The 21,778-nt window shown below is 38.7% G+C and overlaps 1 protein-coding gene across 4 annotated transcripts in view; it reads left to right on the top strand.

Annotated features, from left to right (window-relative positions):
• The window catches only part of DGKI (diacylglycerol kinase iota), a 198,815-nt gene that overhangs the window by 105,071 nt on the left and 71,966 nt on the right, over positions 1-21,778 (top strand). For all 4 annotated transcript variants that reach the window (XM_079305072.1, XM_079305073.1, XM_079305075.1 and 1 more), the window contains exons 11-20: positions 27-109; positions 1,437-1,497; positions 4,497-4,610; positions 5,134-5,271; positions 6,436-6,514; positions 10,456-10,511; positions 11,383-11,445; positions 11,676-11,749; positions 13,092-13,203; positions 15,677-15,876. In XM_079305072.1, the coding sequence (XP_079161198.1) occupies positions 27-109; positions 1,437-1,497; positions 4,497-4,610; positions 5,134-5,271; positions 6,436-6,514; positions 10,456-10,511; positions 11,383-11,445; positions 11,676-11,749; positions 13,092-13,203; positions 15,677-15,876 (980 nt within the window). The remainder of the gene's footprint in view (positions 1-26; positions 110-1,436; positions 1,498-4,496; positions 4,611-5,133; positions 5,272-6,435; positions 6,515-10,455; positions 10,512-11,382; positions 11,446-11,675; positions 11,750-13,091; positions 13,204-15,676; positions 15,877-21,778) is intronic.

Below are 21,778 nucleotides of genomic sequence, written 5' to 3' on the forward strand. Positions count from 1 at the left end.
TTCCTTTGATTTCTCTCATTTGCCAGGGCACCAAGGTTCTCCAAATGTTTATGTGGTATTTGAATCCACGCCAGGTCTTTGATCTCTCTCAGGAAGGGCCGAGAGATGCGTAAGTATTGGAGCCTTAATTGCTGTGCCCCCCATTTCTGGTCTGGTCAGGAAAACAGGAAAAGACCTAGCTTGGCTGGATTAGTGACTGCATGAGATTTACCTAGCCAGGTTTTGGTAGCAAGGGGAAGGGCTGCAGTGGGGGCTTTGGTGAGAAGAGGTCAGGAGGTTCCCCTATGAACAGACAGAGACAGGTCCAGATGGCTCCAAGGCTTGCTGAGGATCCCAGTGCCTGACTATTCCCTAATGAAAGAGCATTCCAGTGGTGAGAGGTGCCACATGGCAGCAATGGGCAACTGTCCTTGCACACTGAGTAACTAATTCAGCTTAGCAGGACAATATCTGAAGTGCAAGCCTCCTCCAAGGGAGAGAGTACCTCTCTTTAAAGGGCTGATTCTTCTGCCAAGGTCTAAGAAGCCATTCTTTTGTGGTATTGGACATGGGGATGCTGGCTTTACCTAACCCTCTGTTCAGAACTATTTTCACATTTTGTAAAATTGTTTCATATGTTTTTGTAAATATTATTACTGTAAATATTTTACAGCAATAATGTAAAATCAAATATTTGCCTGTAGAAGAATAGTCCAAGTGTTTCCTATTAAAGGCACCCAAGATTTTTATGTTCCTGCAGAAACACCTACACTGCTGCTCTCTCATGATGTTTAGAAGCTTTTAGTTAGACATACATTTTTCAGAGCTGTGTAATGGGAAAAAGGAGAGTTAGGTTTTCTGGTCACTCAGCTCTCTACATGTGAATGTTCCCCCCTTCACTAGAAGATATTTCATTATGGCTTTCTGAAGGGTGCAACTGAAGGAACAGGACTTCAGTGGGTGCTTTTTGTGGTCTCTCCTGTTGATATTTAAATCACATATCCAGAGGAAGAACTCTAGAACATATTCTTGCCTTCTGTAGTGTTAAAATACATTAGTTGAAGAAGCTGTCACATTATACAAGACTAAGAAATGGTAGCTGAACAAGTCATGATGAAGAACATTAAATATTATTATTAAACCTCAGTGTTTAAATTTATTTGCTTTAGGATAAGAGAAAAATGAAAGATTTTGACCTCCCTAGAGGGTATATGAAAATCTGGGAAGATGATAACTGATCAAACACTTGTCAGGATGTGCTGCGTGACATGGAGGAAGGCTCCATTTCACATTCTAGTAGTTTTGCATTTCCACCTCCACTCATATTCTTAGTAATGAATATTTGGAAGTGCAGTAAGTGGTGGTTACGCTCTCACTCAGCAAAACTCATGAAGAATGTCTGCATTACTGTTCTTACATTTTTCTCCTTTTTTCCCCCCCTTTCCATCCCTGGGCAGGCTGGAGCTGTACAGAAAAGTGCCAAACCTGAGGATCCTGGCATGTGGTGGGGATGGGACGGTAGGTGGCAGGGATGTGGCAGTCTCATGGTCTTTGGCCAAGTGATTAAACTCCTCACAGTGGTGGGTTTCCCACCTCACACTGTCTGCAAAGGCACAGAGAGATAACCTATCTTACACTTGTTAAATCTAATGTTTGTTTTTCAATTTTCTGTGTGGCCTGGCTTGTGTAGATATGGGGCCAGATTCTCATGTCCAAAGCCCTCTTTCCTTTATGCATAAAGGTTTTATACAGCTTTAAAGGGATAAAGACTGATTTTGCTGGTGTCTTCTCACCATACACTTTACATCTGAGGGTCTAGAAGGTTGACTTAGTGTCTGGGAGCCATTAAATCCTAATTTCTGCTCCTGCCTGCTAGATTTTGACAGATCCAGGTTCAGTACTTTTCTTTACAACAGAATTTCCATGTTCTTGGGTAAGTGAATGGTGTCAGGCCATTAAAGGATTTGGGCACCTTCGTTTGGAGAAAATCTCTGCAGCTCATGGTTTGAAGTCATGAGTGGTAATGGAGTTGTTATACCTGCATTCTCTTTCTAGTACTTGAAAATACTTTAAATCTTAGTCTGTGCCACTGAGTGCTAAATACAGTTGAAAAACTGGCCTTTAATCTCTAGGGGGCTCAGATCCCTAACATGCATTTGATGGCAATTTTAACAGTAAGTATGGAAAGGAAAATGCATTACTACTCACAAGATACAGTGACTGAACAGAATATATCAATGTAGATGTTTAGGGCATGGAAAGGTAGTTGGTTTATTTTGTAGAGAGCTGAATCCCCTCTCTTAATTTGTCTCTGCTTGAATTTCTGGGGGAATTTTTTCAGGTTCTGTTGGTTCTTTTAAAATCCCAGCAGTGGGGTTATTAATATCAATGCTTCCCCTGCAAGAATGAAGACAAAAGTCTGTTATAAGACTACTGCCTTGCAGGTACATGGGAAAGTAAGATGTGATTGTTACTTGAAAGACTGTCCTTTAGCAGGAGGCATCAGCTGAGAAAAAGTGTTTCCCTCTGTTTTCTTTCTCATCCGAGGAAGGGGGGAAAAATTAATCATGAAGATATTAAAGGAGAAAAGAATACAACTACATTGAGGTGAACCATCTTATTTCCCTTTGCTGAACTGTGCAAGCGAGAGGTGGCAGCAGCTTCTCATTAGTATGAGCAGCACTCCAGTATTACCTTTGCTGCTGCTCAGTTTGAAACAAATTAATATCTAGTTATTCCCAAAGCCATTACATCTAGAAATGAAAAATCTGGCTCAAATGGACTTAATGAATATGCAATGAGACCAGATGTTATCTCTCATTACTGAGGTGAATCAGAACTTATTGTAACTTTTCTATCGTTATTTCAGGGTGGGAGTGGAAAGCTTTGCTTTCAAAGCAATCCAGAGATTTCTGTTTATAGGGAAGTGATAGTATGTGTCATCCTGGATTGTGCAACTGATGTACTAGGTTTAGAAGTGACCTCAAGTTAAAAAGCAATGTTGTACTTATAAATTGAAATTTGATGTTTCTGTTCATCAGTTAAAAGCATTTACAAAAGTGGTGGGAATTTTGATGCTACCTGTAGCAGTGGGAGGCTGAAGCACAGATGTATGGATTAAGTCACTGGCAGTGACAATGACCAGCTTTAGGAAGTCCTCACCCTACTTATGTTATCTTGACTTTTTATTCTGTCTCCTGTTATCAGTGCAGAAGTATAGATATTTTGAAAGAGAGAGGATTACTTACCTCTGAAAATCCCTTTAAAGACCTCAGTATTTTTGGTGACATCCAAGGTCATGAGAGCTGTAAGTACTTGAGATGGCTGTTGTCAGACAATGAACTTGAATAGGGGATCACATCCCAGATGAATGCTTTAATAATTGGACAATTGGTTATGATGGTCTGATAAATGCCATTTGTACAAAATTAATTTTTGAATAGACTTGGAGAAAGAAATACCATAGAATACTAAATAGTGTGGTGGTTTCTGGATTTATCAGGGCACCTCCTCTGCAGTCCTTCAAACTCCAGCTATTGTTCATGGTGGCCATGTTATGCTGGCTGCCTTTTTTGAAGCTCCAGTATCCTCATTTGGATTGAGAATATATTTGAAACCTCAGTAATATTAGCTGGGGCAAGAGAAATTCAGTCCTGCTGTAGTCAGGATTTTGGTTTTCTGTCCTGTTTAAAAATTCACATTTGCAGTAAAATCTGTATCTTTGAAAACTGACAACAGGAAAAAAAAATCTTCTGTTAATTTTTATTAACTCTTTATCTAAAAATGCAGCACAGGTTCTTCACCTTTTTTTAAAGTGAGAAGTAGTTAAAGAAAGAGTCCTCTGTTTTTACAGCAAGAATTTCAGTCACCAAAAGTTTGATAACATCTTTAGCAACAATTCTTTCTCCCCTTTGAAAATTACCATTTAATAAAACCAAAAATAATTTACAATAATTTGTTCTTCTGTCTAGATTTCTATTTGACAGCTTTATGTAGTCCAGAAGAAAGATAAAAAAACATAGCTCTCTGAAAAAATCGATAGCTTAGGATGCAAAAGACAAAGATTCATTGTTCCAATCCAAAGCTTCCAACCCTGAGTCGGAGTCTGCCTTTTAGTCTAGTCTTTTAATCTTTTATTAGATATGTATGTGTGTGTATATCTGTGTATTGCATATATATATAGATATAATGCTTTGAACTGAGTGAAATAATTCAGCATTAAGGTCTCTTTGGGAAAGGGAGACTTGTGAGCAAGTTCATGCTTGGCAGGACAAGTTCTGAGACACTGTGCTATTTTAATGTGTTTCTAATTTTTTTTATAGCTGTTTGTCAAAGGTTGAGTTTCTTTTGACATAATGGTAATTAAAAAACAAAAACAAAAACTTGAATTGTCCATATTCCTCATTCATTTTTTTTTTTTTACTTGATCTTCTCTGTGGAAAAGAAAATGATATGATCAAAATATGTCTTTTCCCCTTTAATGTTCCTAACGGTCATCTTGATTTCCCTTTTTATAGGTGGGCTGGATCCTGTCCATTCTTGATGAGCTGCAACTCAGCCCCCCACCTCCTGTGGCTGTCCTTCCACTTGGCACTGGGAATGACCTTGCCCGCACCCTCAACTGGGGTGGGGTAAGGACTGGCTGGTGTACCTTCTGTGGGGGTTCTTAACTTGCTGTTCAGGTTATTTGTGTGGGGTGGGACTTTTGGCTAAAATAGCAGGCAGGACTGTGTCCAAGGTCTACTTCAGTCTCGCAGAATGGTTTGCTTCAATTTGCAGTCTGGGATTTTGAATTACTAATGATGTTCTTGTAATGGAAGTGTATGTAGGTGTATCTGGTATTTCAAACCAAGTATCAAGAACAGTAAATAGGCTTCTAATTTAAGCATAATTTGAACTTTCTCTTTGTTTGTCCTTTACCACAATACTGGACTTACTCCAGAAAGGCAAATATAATTTTAATTCCTCTCTTTATGGCCTTACTTTGCCTGCCTTAGACTTGTGCATCTCAATAGCAGCTTGTTAAAATGTTTGATCAAAAATTTATTGAGGATCTTAGGTGTGTGTGAAAGGAGGGAAGTCTGTCAGGTAGTTGGTGAGTAACATGATTTGTTTTCATCATGTGTGGCTGATGTTCTGTCACTCTGCTATCAGGGTTACACAGATGAGCCTGTGCCTAAGATCCTGTGCCATGTAGAAGATGGAACCATTGTCCAGCTGGACCGCTGGAATCTTCAGGTTGAACGCAACCCTGATTTGCCTCAGGATGAGTTGGAGGATGGGGCACGTAAGGTTAGAGCCTGCTTTGTTCCCATGGAAACTATGGAATGCCTATCAAGCTCTTTGGCCTGCGCTTTAAGCAGCAGGGGTGGGGAGTTCTGCAAATTTTTAATTTTCTATTTGCATCTCTCTCTTTGATTCTTTTCATGTGTCAGTGATTCCAGAGTTGTGTGAAAGGCATTTGTTTGTTGTTTGAAACACCCTGGCATTCATCATTTATGTCAAAGATTAAATCCTGGGAAAAAAAATCTCTAGCATTTTGTCAGAAAGGTCATTGCTGAGTTTCTCTAGTTGCAGAAGAAGCAACCCTGTGACTACCATCCATTCCTCAATTAGGCAAAACTAAAAAAAGGATGTAAAATTTTATTCCTTAGGATTTTGCTAATGGATACCCTCTGTTTCCTAGTTTACAGAAAGGTGTAGTGTATTTTGGTATTTAACTTCTTTTTGTGTGGGCCTCCATGTAATCTTCACTAGTGTATCTTGGTAGTTGAAGAATGGGAAAATTTTTGTGAGGAATTCTCATAGTAATACATAATTTGGACTGAGGATGATGAAAATATTACAAAATTAAATAAAACTCTTCCCAATTCTGTGAACCATTTTCCTCTTCTCAGTTATAAATTCCAGCTTATCTATTGGATGCTACAGTTGCCTCTCTACAGTCCAGCTGGGTGTGTGAAACATTGAGGATGCCAGATGTGCCGGCCTGCCTTCATGCATCTTCAATAGGATTAGGACTTCTTCTCTGGGGCTTGGATTGCTCCTGGTTATAGATGGGGTGAGAAGAACACAGGTGGAATTTCATTTGCCATGCTCAGCTTGAAGAGCCAGCAAAACCTTTGAAAACCTTTGTGTTGGTGATATCTTAGGTGGTACAACCTTATGGGGAATCTAAAAGACAACATAAGGACCCTTTGATGTGTTAACAAAGACACATATATGATCATAAAGCACTGCAGGTCTATTTGTGTTCTTTGGGCTCTTGTATCCGATTATTTTCCGCAAACCATTATGAACCTTCAGAACAACCTTCTGCTTACATTTCCCTGATATGTTCCACTTTGTTCTTAGTAGGTTTCCATGATAAGGTGAGTCTAAATAGTTAAACCATGGTGCGTCAAGAAATGTTCTGTTAATGTTGTTTTTATGTCTCTTTTTATTATCTAATTACAGCTTCCCCTCAATGTCTTCAATAATTACTTCAGTCTTGGATTTGATGCACATGTTACGCTGGAGTTCCATGAATCCAGAGGTAATAGGAACTTTTTATTTCCTTAGCCCTGTGGATGGGCATTTATTTTCTTAATAAGAAATAGAGTTGGATTTAACATCCTGTTCTTACAGTTCAAAAGTAAAGTTGGAATAGAAACCCTTAAGATGCATACAAGAAGAAATAGTGATTGTAGCATGAGTTTCCAAGGGACTTCAGAGTTAAGAAATGAAAAATGTACAAAGAAGACTGTAATGTACTGGAGGAAAAGGGCTAAAAGGGAAGCTTTCCAAAGTGTTAAATCTTGTAAAGGAGATAATATATAAGTCAGGTGTGAGTGTGGAAGTGGAGGGAAGAGAAGAGAAGAGCTGCAAGACTGGAAGTAGTAGGAATATAATTGTATTCTCAAACTGAATACCTGTTACATCTGGATCAGTATAGCATAACATCCCTGGACTTGGTACAAACCCAGACTGTCTCTCTGCAAGTTAAAGAGTTTAATGTCCGCAGAAGTGTCAGGAATCTGAGCAGTTCTAGTACCTTATCTGTCACCTTGCCTGTGGCAGTTATGCCACCCTGTGCAGATTGACATGTGGCTTAAGGACTGAAATGAATGGCTTTGCATTGATAGGAAGGACTCTATGTATACGGTTTAGGTGGGTGTGCTTGTAGAAACAAACCTTGCTCAGGTGTCTGCCTTCAGTTTTTGGTCATTCCAGCTTCACGTGCAGGTATTTTTTCTGAAACACAGCCTTCCTTATATTCACTGTCATTCTATCAGAGTGTCATTGAAAGGTGAAAAGATAGCACTCTAATGCCAGGCTAAATAAAGAGCAGAATACATGATGGAATGAGCTAATGCATTTTTTATGATGTTTAAGACTGCTTCAAGCTTTAGGAATAATAATGAGGAGCCGCAAAAGGGCACAGGAATGAAATTATGACAGCTGTGTGCATTTTTTTTATGAGTGCATGTCACTCTGCATTGCTAATGTGACTGTGAATATACTGTATAGATTAAATGCATTGCTACTTTCTCATTTAATGGAGGCATTATTTAATAATGAAGTTATGGAGCCCTATAAAGAATGTATGTTATTCCAGACATGCCAGTGTTTTAAAAATTTACACAGGTGAAAAAGGACTTGGCAGTGCTCTGCCAAGCAGTCTGTCTGAGTATGAATGGCCAGGAAAGCTTCTTGTAGCAGAAGTCTTCACTGCTGGTGTTAGCCTTGCCTTTTCAAATGCTAAATATATGAAGTGAATTCTCTGTATTTTAGAAGAGGAAAGCTTATAGCCATGGAGGAGTTGCTGGTGTGAGAGTCATATTGTTTTTCATGTGAAATTTGGGTTGTTCTGCCTGGGAAAGAAAAGGTTCCTGGAAGCACTTATAGCCTTTCAGTACTTGCAGGAGATTTGTAAGAAAAATGGGTCCTGTTTCAATAGGACAAGGGATAACCGTTTTAAGCAAAAAGAGTGTAAATTAGGACTAGATATAAAGAAGTTGTTTTCAACAATGAGGGTGATAAAACACTGACACAGGTTTCCCAAAGGGGTGGTGGATGCCCCATCCCTGGAAACATTCAAAGTTGGGTTGAATGAAGCTCTGAGCAACCTGATCTAGGTGAAGATGTCCCTGCCAATAGCAGAGGGTTGGATAAGAAGGACCTTAAAGGCTCCTTCCAGCCCAAAGAGCCCTGTGGCTCATTGAATTAAGCAATGCAAAGCAGTTTATGATCTTATTTACCACTGATGACAATCTAGAGAAATTCTCAGCAACAGCAGCAAAATGTAAAGTACTTTTACAGCTATAGCATTTGTGATCTTGAGGTGACTGTCTGTATGCATTTGCTTATGTGGAGCTATTGTAATCACATATAGTATTCAAACAAATGAATACCATGCCTGAAAACCAAAATAAGATAAATTGTTATGAGCTTTCAGCCTAGCATGACACTTTATGCAGTAGAGATTGGTCAGCTGTTATATTGAAAATAAGCAGTGGTTGTAGTGTCCCAGAGGAATCTATATATTAATGTGGCCTTTTCTATGGCAGCCTCTGCACTTTTCGTGTGACTAATCAGATTGAGGCTTGAGGGTTGGATCCAAGTCTAATGTATTTAGCTCTGCTTCTTTGGGAAGTTCTGGGTAGTGCTCTTTCCAACTTCCTCCATTGATATCCTTGTGCTTTGATAGAGCATGGAAGATGCAATTTACTTTATCCTTGCTGACAGGCTGTTTGATCCCTCAGTTGTGCAGAATTGTTTATTTGCAGGGAACTCCCCCATTGCACACAGACAGAGTCTAACACATTCCATTTTCAACTTCCTTGATGGTTTAAGTATGATGAGGGTGCAGTGAGCCTTGGATATGCACTCAATAATTTACTCCTAGAATCAAAGTTGCACGCTAATCAACTTAAGGCTCTATTTTACATCACAGTGTCCTTCCTCCCTACCTGTACTCATATCTGTTGGTAGAAGTAGGACCAGTAGGTTGAGGGACTGCTGAGTCCCTGACATCAGAAAGGTTCCTTTCCTATTGTAACCTTGGGCTTTAGTTATGGGGAGTATTTGTTGTAAGATCCAGGTAAGGTCCAGTGCTATGATGTGTGCTGTCTGGAACCATTGGGGATACTCACATGAGAGTAACAGCACAGGCACTAAGACTTCAGAAGTCTTCTGCTGCTTAATATGGGGTGTTGAGACTCTCTGCAAAGAGCTGTGAATTCAGTAAGTGAGATGAGATTGACTTATGCAATTAAATTCATTGTTTGAAGTTGAAGTGGCCCTGGATGAGTTAGAGTCACCTGTGACACAGCAACAGATACAGGAACTGAACCAGCAAGCAAATCAGAAGCCACAAGCAGCTCATTCTTACAAAATGGAGCTGTATTTTGTGTGATATAGTGTCTTCACAGAGAACTAGAAGTATTGTTTTAAATGGTCATTTGAGAGGTAATTTAGATGCATCCACACTAGTGTGAATCCAGGATTGCCTTGGTAGTTTGATGTTTTCACTAGAGAATCAATGAACTAGAGTGAGAAGTGCCAACTAGGGTCAGAAAGACTGCTTCTGGAATCTCTAAATGCCACAAACAAGGAAAGCAGTTTCCAAGGAGGCTCAAGAATGAACTGTATGCTGGGAAATGTGCCTTATTGGGAGATTAAGGGAACTCCATTTAGCTTATTGGGAAGAAGGTTAAGAGGCAATTTAATCACTGCCTATAAGTATTTACTCAAGGAGAAGATATCTGGTAGTTGAAGGCTCTTTAATCTGACAGAGAAGTATAACAAGATTTAGCAGTTGGCAGTTGGAAGACTGAAAATTTCAAGATTGGAAACTGCCATATTTACATTAAGAGTGAGAATAATTAACCATTAGATGTACATTACTACTAGACTTAAAATTCTCCATCACTTGGAGTCTAATCAAAATGAAACAGCTTTCTAAATAGGTTTTAGGGTGAGCATTTTTTTTTTTTTCTGCAGAAAACTTTGTGTAGAAATGTCTATTCCTTAGTAACAGTAACACATCTGAATTTTTGGGTCTGTTTCATCTAGTAATTTTCTAATGCTTTACTTCTGGTTGAAAGCATGGGTTACTAAATTTCTAATAAATTTCTAGTAATTATTACAGATTTGTTCTCCATTGTTAGAAACAGAAATCATGCAAATTCTATGGAGAGATCATAAGATGAATAGTCTGAAAGTTGTGAAATGAACTGACTGAATTCTAGTTACCTCTTTGCTCATGTTACTCTCTATTTCCACTCTCAGCAAGAAAAGGGAAGGATTCAATATCCATGCTGGAAATCTGATAGCAGAGAAAGCACAGATAGGTGACTCTCACAGGGAAAATGTTAATATTTTCTATGAGTGATACACTGAAAGCACTGTAGTGGTGACAGGGAATGTAAAGGTATAATGAAGTCTACTTGTTTTATTAGGGTGTTAATACTTTTATTTTTCATCCTTTCACAGAAGCAAATCCAGAGAAATTCAACAGCCGATTTAGAAATAAAATGTTTTATGCAGGGGTAAGTACAGATTTGTCTTACAGAATGATATTAGCTTAGTTTCTTGAATGTCTTATTGATTGCCTTCCCCTTCACTTTCTCACATCAGGAGCTCCTGCCTGTTCATTCTGCCTGTCACAATTTCAAGTGCACACATGCTGTTTCTGCCAGTGCCACACACTGTAGGTCTCTGTAGAGAAGAGCCTGTGGTACTTTTGTTATACAGAGCTGGGCAGGTGAGAAAAGTGCCACTCCTTTGGACACAGTCCTGATCATATCTTGATCCCTCTGCACCTGGCTCAAAAGCTTCTCAAGACCCTGCTCTGCTTTTTTCAGGGTTTGGGAAAGGCATTGATACTGACTTTCCCAGAGGAACTCCCAAAGATTTGGCCTGTATGTTTGTAGCTTTGAGGAACAGTCTTGGATGTAGGGTCATGCAGGGCACAAATCAGATATTTGGAGTGATTAATGATAGGTGAATATGCACATATAATTACCCATTTGTGCATTCAGGAGGCAAATGGACAGCACTTTATTCTAAATCCATTAAGAGCAAACAGCAGTTTGATTATCAATGACATATAATGTATTTCTGGATGATGACATCCACCGTGCCCATGTGCCTTAAACATGGAAACAAGTATGTGAGCAAGAATTTGTGTTTAATGGTCCGGGACACCATTGCCCTTGGGTTTCCAAAGCCTTTTTTTCAGTTAAGATCTCAAAAGGAGAAGTATCACAATTTCAAACAATAAAATCAAATGAAGTATTCTGAGAGAGTAAGTTTGACCAAAGGATGGCATTTTGGTAATTAGCTCTGTGGATGGATAAGAACTGAGGGAAAGAAAAGGAGAGGCAGTGTTGGAAATTTCTTCACTTATTTCTGTTGCAGGCAGCCTTTACAGACTTTCTGCAAAGAAGTTCAAGGGATTTATCCAAGCATGTTAAAGTTGTGGTAAGTATAAAAAATTGTGTCATAGTATTGTGGGAAGGGGGTGGAGGTGGAGGTTTGGGAGGCACAGTGAGATGAGAGTTTAATGGCTCTGTTACTTTTCAGTTTTGAGCATGACATTTGCAACACATTCCAAGGAAAGTCTTGGGAAAGTTGTTACAAAGCAGCAACACTTCTCTTGTCTGTGGCTCCATTCAGCAATTTCTCTGTGCTCTGTCACTTTGGCTTTGTAGTGTGATGGTACAGACCTGACTCCAAAGATCCAGGAGCTGAAGTTCCAGTGTATAGTGTTTTTAAACATACCCAGGTAAGCTCAAGACAGATTCTGGAAGTTATACAAAAAAATAACAATTCTTTTCAAAAGACACCTACCAATTGTGCTAGGCTGGGTGAATGTGCAGGAAGCATTTTGCCTCTGAGCTATTTTGTTGAGAGCTGGCTGCTTGTAATGCTGTTAACGAGCTGTGCAGAATGGCATCAGAGTTCAGGGTGCAGCAAAACCATTCTTTCAAAAGTTGAATAGCCTCATACAGTAGAAATGCTTAGCAAACACACTTTGAAAAGCAGTACATCAAACCTGCACACAGGGTAGTAAAGGGACAGATATGGGGTCTTTTGCTTAATTAGAATCAAAGTGCAAACAAAAGGGAAAGGAGTAGAAGGGGACAGAAATGGAGAGAGGGGAAGGATAAATATTTTACCAGTTAAGGAATAGCAAACTGCTGGAAGAAGTCAGAGTTGTTAACATGTTACAATATGTCCTTAATAAAAATATAGCTGAATTATCAAAAGTTGTTGATCTCTAGAACAGTAGTCTCCAAACTTAATTTAATTGTGCATTTCTATCAATAAAAAGCTTTTAAGCACCGCCCCAATAGATGTATATTTATAAATTATATACATGTACCTTTATACTAGTATTACAAGCAGTATAAAGCATGCACAAATATGAATTAAGAAATAATGTCATAATGATTAAACAAATACTTATTTTAATGTCTGTTTTTAATATTTGATTTCTTATTGAAAGTAAAAGTAATGTTTTTCTCCATACACTCTAATTGTCTTGTCAGATGTGGATTTTTCTTGCATGTACACCACTTTGGAGACCATTGCTTTAGACAGCCTCCTACTTTGCTCCACAGGCATTCCCAAGCACTTAATCCTTTGAGCCCTGCACTGCAAGCTTCTACGTGTTGTCACCTCTTCAAAGTTCCCTCTTCTATCACTTTTAGATCACTTTTGCATCTATTCTTTGATGGTAGAAAAGAGAGATGCCACAGCTGTACCTGTTCGTGTCTGTTATGTCTCCCTGCCTCCTCAAATGTGCAATGTTTGCATTATTTTTGCTGTTAGAACTGCTGACCTGGCAGGGAGAGAGGAAAGAGGGGCAAAACAGCTTTATGGCTCAACAGCTCACCAGCAGGAACCAAAGCATATAGGCAGAAAAGACTCCTGCTGCTCTGTGACCTATTTCCTGGTGTCTCCCCATTTTCCTCTCAGAGAGGAACCTGATAAAGTTTATGGTGAATACATCTGAGTGTGTTGTATCAGCTTGGGAGCAAAAAGAAGAGACTCAAAGGCTGCTAGTCAGGACCCATTGGGACAAGCTGCTTTCTCCAACTCGCTCTCCAAACCTCTCTCTGTAGGTATTGTGCTGGTACAATGCCCTGGGGGAACCCCAGTGACCACAGAGACTTTGAGCCCCAGCGTCATGACGATGGCTACATTGAAGTCATTGGGTTCACCATGGCCTCGCTGGTGAGTGCATGGGCTGCTGGCAGGCTGAGTCAGCCACCTGGGCAGCACTGCACAGTGCAAAATATTTCTTGTTACTGAAGGATAAATGTCTTTCCCCATAGTCAGATAAAGCTGCAGCATGCTCTGCTGTTAAATGGCAGAGCCAAACTGTTCTTTACTAATAAGAGTTACTTAATAACAAAAAGTATTACTTGCAAAATATGGCTGATTTGCATGTGCAGTGCTCCAAAGTTAAATGGCAAGATTAATACAGTAAGAACGGTATGATAAGAGCATGAAGTCATGATTTTACTGTGGGAGTGTTCTATGATCACATAAACACTTCTTTTTCTTTTTACCGTTTCTATGTTTCAATCTATGGCATTAAAGTCTATTTTTAGGTATGTCTGGTGTATAAATATGAGTTATTATCTAAAGTTATATACACATACGGTTTCTGTACGCTCGCCAAAAATCTTGTGAAACTTTAGTAATAGCTAAGGAAAACTTTTTTAGCATTTCTTGCATGAATTTTATCTCTCCTTTTTATTCTGCTAAGAAAAGGAAATTCAGCTAACAGTTTTGTCAGTGCACTTTCTTTCAATGCTGTCCTTAAAGGGAATTAAAACTGAGTTACCATAAAAACAATCTGGCTGTAAGTACCCTGGTGTGCTGCTAAGGCAGTGATCAGGCACTGTGACAGTGTCCTCAGGGGGTGGTTAAATGCAGGCAGAACTGGCAATTATCCTCATGCTAGCACCAGCCTACCTAAGGCACTGCATCTTGGGCTTAGTGTGGACAGCAGCAGGCCCACATCTGGACTTCTGGGCAAGTTTTTATAGCACACTTATCTCCATACCTGTAGTCCTTTGTTGCTGCAGTCTCATGTAAGCTAGTTGAGAACAAAGGTGGATAAGCCTGTTTTAGCTAAACTCCCTTGTTTGTTGTGTGACCTGCCCTCAGTCACTTTCAGTAAATACCCACGATAATGGTGCTTGTTTCCCCAAAGAGAAACTCAGGCAAATCTAATCTTCAAAGTAAGCAAAAGGCAATCTTGGTCAATCTTTTCTTTAAGAGTTTGTCTGGGTTAAGGATACTTTCCTGGATTTTTTTTTTTTTTTTTTTCCTATGGGTCTAATGGATTAGGGAAATAACTAACAAGAAAAATTTTGTTTATTAGCTTAATAGATCTTGTGGAATAAATATAAAGAGTTTAGGGCATGCTTTTGAAAATACTCTTCAAAATTAATCTCTCTTTAAACTCTCTAAAAAGTCAAAATTCTCTTTAGCATGTACAAACTGACAGTTTTGAGTCAGAAGAGATTTTTTTTTTAGTGGAGTATTGGCCACTAACACAGTTCTAGTCAATGAAAGTGGCTAGACAGATCTCAAAAGCTACCAAGATTTTCAGTTGGGGCTGAAATTAAGAAGTAGGAGCCTTTGAGCTGCTGATTCTCTTTAAAGAAAGCCTAATGGAGAACTGAGGGTCTACAGATGCGCTTTGGTTGTGATACTGCAGAACAATTTTAACCCTAGATTATATAGATATAATCCCGATTTGCCTTTTATGTCTCTCAGATGTGCTTGTTGTACCTAAGTGGGTCTGTGAAACTGAGAGAAAGAACTACTTTATTAATAGCATTATTACATTATTGATAATATTGTCAATTGGTCCATAATATTAAGTGCACAGGCCTTGACTTGTGTTTAGGCTGTTCTATATTGGCATTGCATTAATATGAGATTTTTTTCTGCATCTGAGACATGAGTTACTTGTCACATAATAGTCATAGTCATTAAAAAAAATTATTTCTGCCCAAACATGTCTGCCTAGAGCTTGAAGGATCTGCTCATTGTCTTCCTTACTTAGTTTCTTTGAAATGAATTCTTAAGCATGATATTTAATTGTTGTAAAAATGTCCTTCTGCTTGCTCTTTTCATCCTGTCTAATGTTGAGGCTGACTTGATATGTAAGCTTTCATAATAAAAAATTTAAATTTATCTAATTCACATTAAGGACTATTCTGTTCAGGAAGGGGAAATAATTTTTCTGTCTCACAGATGTATCTAATTAGGGATGTTGTTTTAAAGAGCAAATAATTATTAGCATTACTGTATTGTAAAACCAAACCAACCAAAACAAATTGAAAGCTTTAAGAATGAACACAGTTATTAATTTGTATGCACATGTGCATATATGTAAATGATGAGTCCTATAATGCATGTGATTAGACATCTGCTTGTTCCCCACCACTTTCTTTATTAAATTTTGAGTATTTCTTTGCAATTTTGGGGTGAAAACACTTTCATTGTGCTCTTTTGGAATAGCTTAGGTATGGAGTACTGTATAATGGATGCTGTCAGCAAAGAGCCATTTTGAATAGACTAGCTGCCTCAGCTATCTCTGTTCTGAGGTACCTTTTCTTTTCTTTGCCTGGTGTGTTGTCCTTTTGCTGCTTTTTGTTTGTCTGTGTTCTGTGTTTGTGCTTTGCAGGCTGCCCTGCAGGTGGGTGGTCACGGAGAGCGGCTGCACCAGTGCCGGGAGGTGACGCTGCTGACGTACAAGTCAATCCCCATGCAAGTGGATGGTGAACCCTGTCGGCTGGCTCCCTCCCTCATCCGCATCTCCCTGAGGAACCAAGCCAACATGGTGCAGAAAAGCAAGAGGAGAACGTCTATGCCTTTGCTGAATGAGTGAGTTGCATATGTGCATGTCCTAACAGCAGGAGGCCCATGTGGGGCAGCATATTCCATCTTGGATTTTGCATGTACTGGACGACTTGCAGCACATTCGAAAAATAAATTAAAAGAGAAAACAACACATCTTCTGAAGTCCCTTTTCACTCTGTTGTAAATACTTATCTGACTTTCTTTTACTCTTTATCTTCTGAATTACCCCTGTCTTGCTTTTAGACTGGTGGTGTATCTTTCTGTTATTTATTTATTTATTTATTTGCTTGTTTGTTTGTTTAAAGAGGTTTCTGCAAGCTTGGCAGTGTGCCCCTTGGCTTCTGACATATGTATGCCATTTCCCCTTGAAGTTTTTTTTATTTAATTTTTCAGCTTTATTGAACTGCTTTTTAAGCTATGTTGAAGACCCCATAAGAAATTGCCACAATCAAGAACTAATCAGGACATATTTCAGTCTCTGTTGTGAGCACATGCTGCCTGGCCAAGTTTGTGGAGAAAGATTTGAATGTCCTGAAAGAATTGTTTGTACTTTGTAGGAAATCCTTCTCCAGTACAGAAACTCAAATAAGAAATGAGTGTTTTAAATATGACTAGAGAAAAGCTAAAAAGATTGGAAACCAGTAGCTTGTGAAGAGGGCAACACAGGGCTAACATTCCTCTTCATGGTTCAACTTTCTTTGCAAGAACTGCATATATTTTAATCAGAAGAAACCTAAGTAGTCAAATTTTCATTGGCCATTCAATAAAATTATTTATATTATTTTGTAGAAGGTATTATTGTAATCCTTGTATAAGTTTTTATTACTCCTAAAATGAGTAATGCAAGGGACTTCACTCTTTCTCATCAAATATTCTCAATGCAAAGCAAAACAGTCTGTCCCTTACCCAAAGATAATGGCCTAAAATTATTAAGGACCTAATCAAACTAAAGGCCTAAAATTATTAAGGATCCACATTTAATTCAAACACTCATGCACCAAAGCTTTAATATTTCTGGGGAAATTGGTGGGGAATTTTGCAGTTGCAATTGTAATGGTGAAGCAAGTTCTGTGAAGAGATGTAACACCTTTCAGTAGACTAACCCATATAATTGGAAAAAAAGGGCAAGGTCTTAGGCACACCTTTTCTCTTCAGCTATCTTGAAAGTTGTCCCTCTCACAGCTGTATATCTAGAGAAAGATACTGCTTTACTTCAAACTTTGACTCCAGTCCTTAAGAGTTTTTTGTCGTCCCCTGGCTCTCAATCTATTAATGTAATCAAAGCCACCCTGGTTGCTTTCAGCATGTTCTTGTTCAATTTAGCACTCTGTTCTCTTACTGAGACTAATGCTTGCAGTAGAAGCCCATTTCTTTAATGTGCAATTTCTATTTGCCTGGAAAATACATAAGGTATACTCATCTTTCTTAGGCAGAGATAGCAGGATTTTGACTATGAGCAGCAGTACCCAATTTCACCCAACCTCAAGGCCTCAGTCATCAGGGAAAGCTAGAATAAAGCAAAGGATAATCTTGGGACATCTTTTCTATATGGAAGGAGACTAATGCAAATTTAAAAAAAGAATTCATGGTATTTCAAACTGATAATTAGCATGGTTAGGTTTGCATTTTTAGATCTCATTTTAAACCGTGGCAGGGAAATGCAGATTTGTAGCATATGCCAATTGTCAAGCAGATATTGTTTGTGGTTTAGCTTGATTTAAATGTGTCATGGGACACTAAATTGCTGTTAGAGTCCTTTGATTTGGCTGAGGTATTTTTCTGCAGATCTGTGTATTGGGAAAATGCAAATGATTTATCAGGAACTCTAGTCTTAGCTTCATATATCAGAAACTGTATGTGTATATATTTACATCTATTTCTGTATGTATCTGTGTATGTACTTCACTCTGAGGTGTTGAAAAGGAAGGAGGGAGGACTTGAATCTTCTAATGTGATAAAAAGCAAATGACTTGTTAAAGGCTAAAATCTACAAAGCATATTAGTATTGTAAGAAGTTCATTCAATATGATGCTGATTGGCAGTATTGCACAAGTGAAGAAATTTGTAATTTAATATATTTTTCTATTTTTCTTAACTTGATCTCTAGGCTATAACTCCTTGTTCTGTTGGAATCTCCCAGAGAGCCTTCTATTGGATTGAACATGATAGATTAGGGGTTTTTTAATGACTATAATTTGAATGTAGATGTGTGAGATAAATCAGTGGGTCTGGAGCTGTCCTTAATTACTAGACAGCCCTTATTGAGCTCCTTGCCAGGAAAGCAATTAGACAATTAACTTGGTCACAGAAATGCAGAGTTGTTATTATTGTCAGCTTTGATATTATTGCTACGTAAGAAGTGGGAATGAGTAGAAAAATAATTAATTTGAAGAAGTTTTACATTGTTTCTGTAATTTTTTGCCCCGATTGTCTTTTTTCTGTGGGTGTTTGTTTTTTTTCTCCTTGAAACACTTGTTGGCTAAGTTCTCATTCCTGTTCTCCACTATTGATCATGATAGCATGTGAAAAAGACAACACATAGCTTGGTTTTATGTGACTGAGCAAAGAACGTGGTTGTTGTGAGCGATACCAAAAATTGTGGGGAATCAAAAGAGGAACTGTGGTTCAGCTTTTCCAGGAATAATTTTCTGATTAGATATTCCTGTACAGTATATTGCCCATTAAGCTTCAGTTAATTAACACACTCTGAGTTGCAAAACGTATTTCGCTCTCACTGACTTTTAATTTGGGTTGAGGAAGAGCATCCTGCATAATGAAAGAGAAAGAAGAGGGAAGAGCTTTTAGATAAAACTTATTTGATGCATTCAAGATAAAGAGAGGGATAATTTGAGTAAAAACACTAAAGGTGAATTAATATTGGGAGTCACTACATATAAAATTCAAGTTTCCCTAAGGTATGAGAAAGAAGAATGAAAAGAGGAATTTGTCATTGTGGATACAAAATCTCTAGTAAGGCTTTTTTTTCTTAAACAGTAATTAGACATGGTCAACCCTTGGAGATAATTCCATCCGTCTGGATCTCATCTTTGTTGTTTGTTTGCATTTCTGGACCTGATTCCAAAGTCTGTTGCTCTGAAATTTTTCAGTGCCTGTGGAAGAAATTCGGGGGTGCCTTGTCTTCCTTGCATACTTGTGTGCCTAGCTTGTCACTGGTCCTCACTTGTATCTTTGGAAACCTCCTGTGTGCCTCATAGCAGTGATTTTCTCCATTTGCATGTCTTCGGTTGCTCTTGGCTTCCCAGTGTGATCTCAGAGATTTGCATGTCACTTCATTCAGCTTTTATGTCACACATTCCTTTTGTTTCTGTTTAAATGTTGTGTGTCTTTGTCTTCTCTTCCACTCTCTCTCTCTCTCTCTCTCTCTCACCTTTTTTTCTTGTCTGTCCTCACCATGTGCCGTTTTTCTCCTGGCCACTCATTTCCTGCTGCCTTATAGTATCCATAAAGTGCAGTCTGCTGACCTGAGGAGAGTCTCAGCTCCCCCTGATTCCTTCACTGTGTGAGTATTTGGCTTTTTCCTACTCTGTGAGTTCCACAGCCTTTTGTTATTACCGTGTCATTCAGCTGAGAGATAGGGCAGTAAAATCCAGTAACAAATGGAAAGAGGGAAGTCAAATAACAGCATGACTGATGGGCACAGGATCTTGCCATGAAGTCCACAGTTCCACAGTAGCCCAGTAAGGTGAGCAGGACATGTCTGGTGATGATGACCAGGTCCAGCCATGAGCCTGCTCCCCAGACATCCATAGCAGCAGGCACATCCAAAGTTTGATGCCAGGCACCATTCCTGGAAAGAACTGAGATGAGATCTTTTCAATTAAACACAAGAGGTTTCCTCTGAACATGAAGAAAAAGTGCTTTTTACCCTAAGGTTGACAGAGCACTGGCACAGATTGCCAAGAGAGGTTGTGGAGTCTTTATCTTTAGTCATAATCAAATCCTGCCTGCACATAGTTCTGGACAGCCTGCTCTAGGTGGTCCTGCCTAAGCATGGGTTTGCACCAGATGACCTCCAGAGATATCTTCCAGCTTCAACCATTCTGCAATTCTGTGAAATTTCAGAAAACTGTGAGTACTTCTTTGTTATTTTGCAAACAAGAAAAGATTCCCAGTTTGGTGTCCCTTTTTTGTGGGTCAAGTTTGCTGTATTCTGCTAAGAAGCATAAAGTAATCAAACTAACTTTTCTCAACAATTCAGCATCTAAATCAGCCTCTAGAAAATAATTGAGGTAACCCTTATTCCTTCCACAGAACACTGAGCTGTTTGTCTAGGAGCATGAATACTATTTCCAAGCTCAGGGATATCCCTTGGAAAATGACCTCCAAGTTTTGATGCAGTTCATTTTAATGACCCATTTGTTATCAATTGTCAGAATAAAGCAGGGAGAGAAAAACTTGCAAGCCCCAAACTAATTTGAAAGTCAAATATGTTTGTATCTTAAAATCTGTAAAAATTGGTTAAACAATCTGCTGCACTGGGGCTGCCAATTAATGTGTCTGCCAAATTAAAAGAAGAACCCATGAGGTAACAGGGAAATTTGATTTGAATTATGATGGCTTTGAGATTCAAATGTTCCTTTGTTTTTTTTGTTGAACAACATAGAAACAGACTGAGTTCCAGTTAGTACTGAACAGCAGGGCAGATCCTACTGAGACCTGGTGATGGATATAGTCTGTCTTAGATAAATGTCAGGATTTCTGCAGCATGAGGTGCATGGGAATTTGGGGCAGCCAGTTAGGCTCATATAGTGAGATGCACATGTGAGAGTACATTCGATTTGTGTGGTTGATACAAAGTTTATATAGGACAGCTTAGGGGAGGGGTAGAGCATCGTTGAGGGTGCAGGGAAGGAACAAGGTGGGAAGAGCCAGCAGGATACAAACAATTTGCTTAAAGCAGTGAGACATTATGGGTCCTGTCGGCTCACCAGCCTCCACAACTCCCCTTTCTTTATTAATTAAGAAAATTTCTACTAAGGATTTTTAAAATTAAATAGTTGAAGTAATGAAAGAACACAAAATGACCAAAACAAAAGCATTCATAAAACATTTCCAAAACGTAAACAGTTTTTTGATTCTCTAATGTCTGAACAGATTTTTGAAGCATCTTGGACTTGGTAGAAAGGGAGGTGAAGTTTTCTCAGCATGACTTGTCAGGAAACTGAGTCAGGAAAGGGATTCTTCAGCATGGACTAGCACTCTGATGGCTAATAGCAATGTGGCTAGCTGTGCCTGAGCTTGTATGAGGTAGAATGGGGGTGGAGTACCTGTTGAGACTCCAAACAGAAATCATTAATTTTGAGGAAAAAACAAAAGTTGTTACTTCGGGAGATTTTTCTTTCTTTCCCCACCCGTATCACAAAGGAATGCTGAAAAAATTACCATTGAAAATAAAATATTTACTTGCCTAGATCCTACAGTTATTCTACAAGTAGAATAAACACTGTGGGTAGGCTGTATTTTTTTTTTTTCAATTACAAAGTCTGCATAAATGAAAATATAAATATCACTGTATTGGTAAATACTGGTCCTTTATGGAGTTTATGTGATAATGATTGCAGCAGAGTATGTGTATAAAACCTGTGTGAATAACAAAAGGGTAATAGAAAATAATGTTTTTGCTTTTAGAGGTCCAAATTCCAAATAGAATCAACTTTCTCAGGCTGAATATGGTTACTGTTTATAAGAGGAGAGTCTAATAAAGAATAGTAGGAGGCAAGGTGTAAGGGAGAAAGTGGTAGAGCGTGAACTATTCTCAATGCAGAGTTAAGGATGAAAATGCTCATAGGAATTGAGTCTCATTGTTTCTTCATCAGTTTTTCCTGTTTAACATGTGAGTTTCTGAACATGAAGCTGTATTCTGTATTCTCTGTCCTGTATTCTCTGGCAGCCAGAAAGCCAGCCA

This window comes from Erithacus rubecula, assembly GCF_903797595.1.
Source record: "Erithacus rubecula genome assembly, chromosome: 4".
NCBI lineage: Eukaryota > Metazoa > Chordata > Aves > Passeriformes > Muscicapidae > Erithacus > Erithacus rubecula.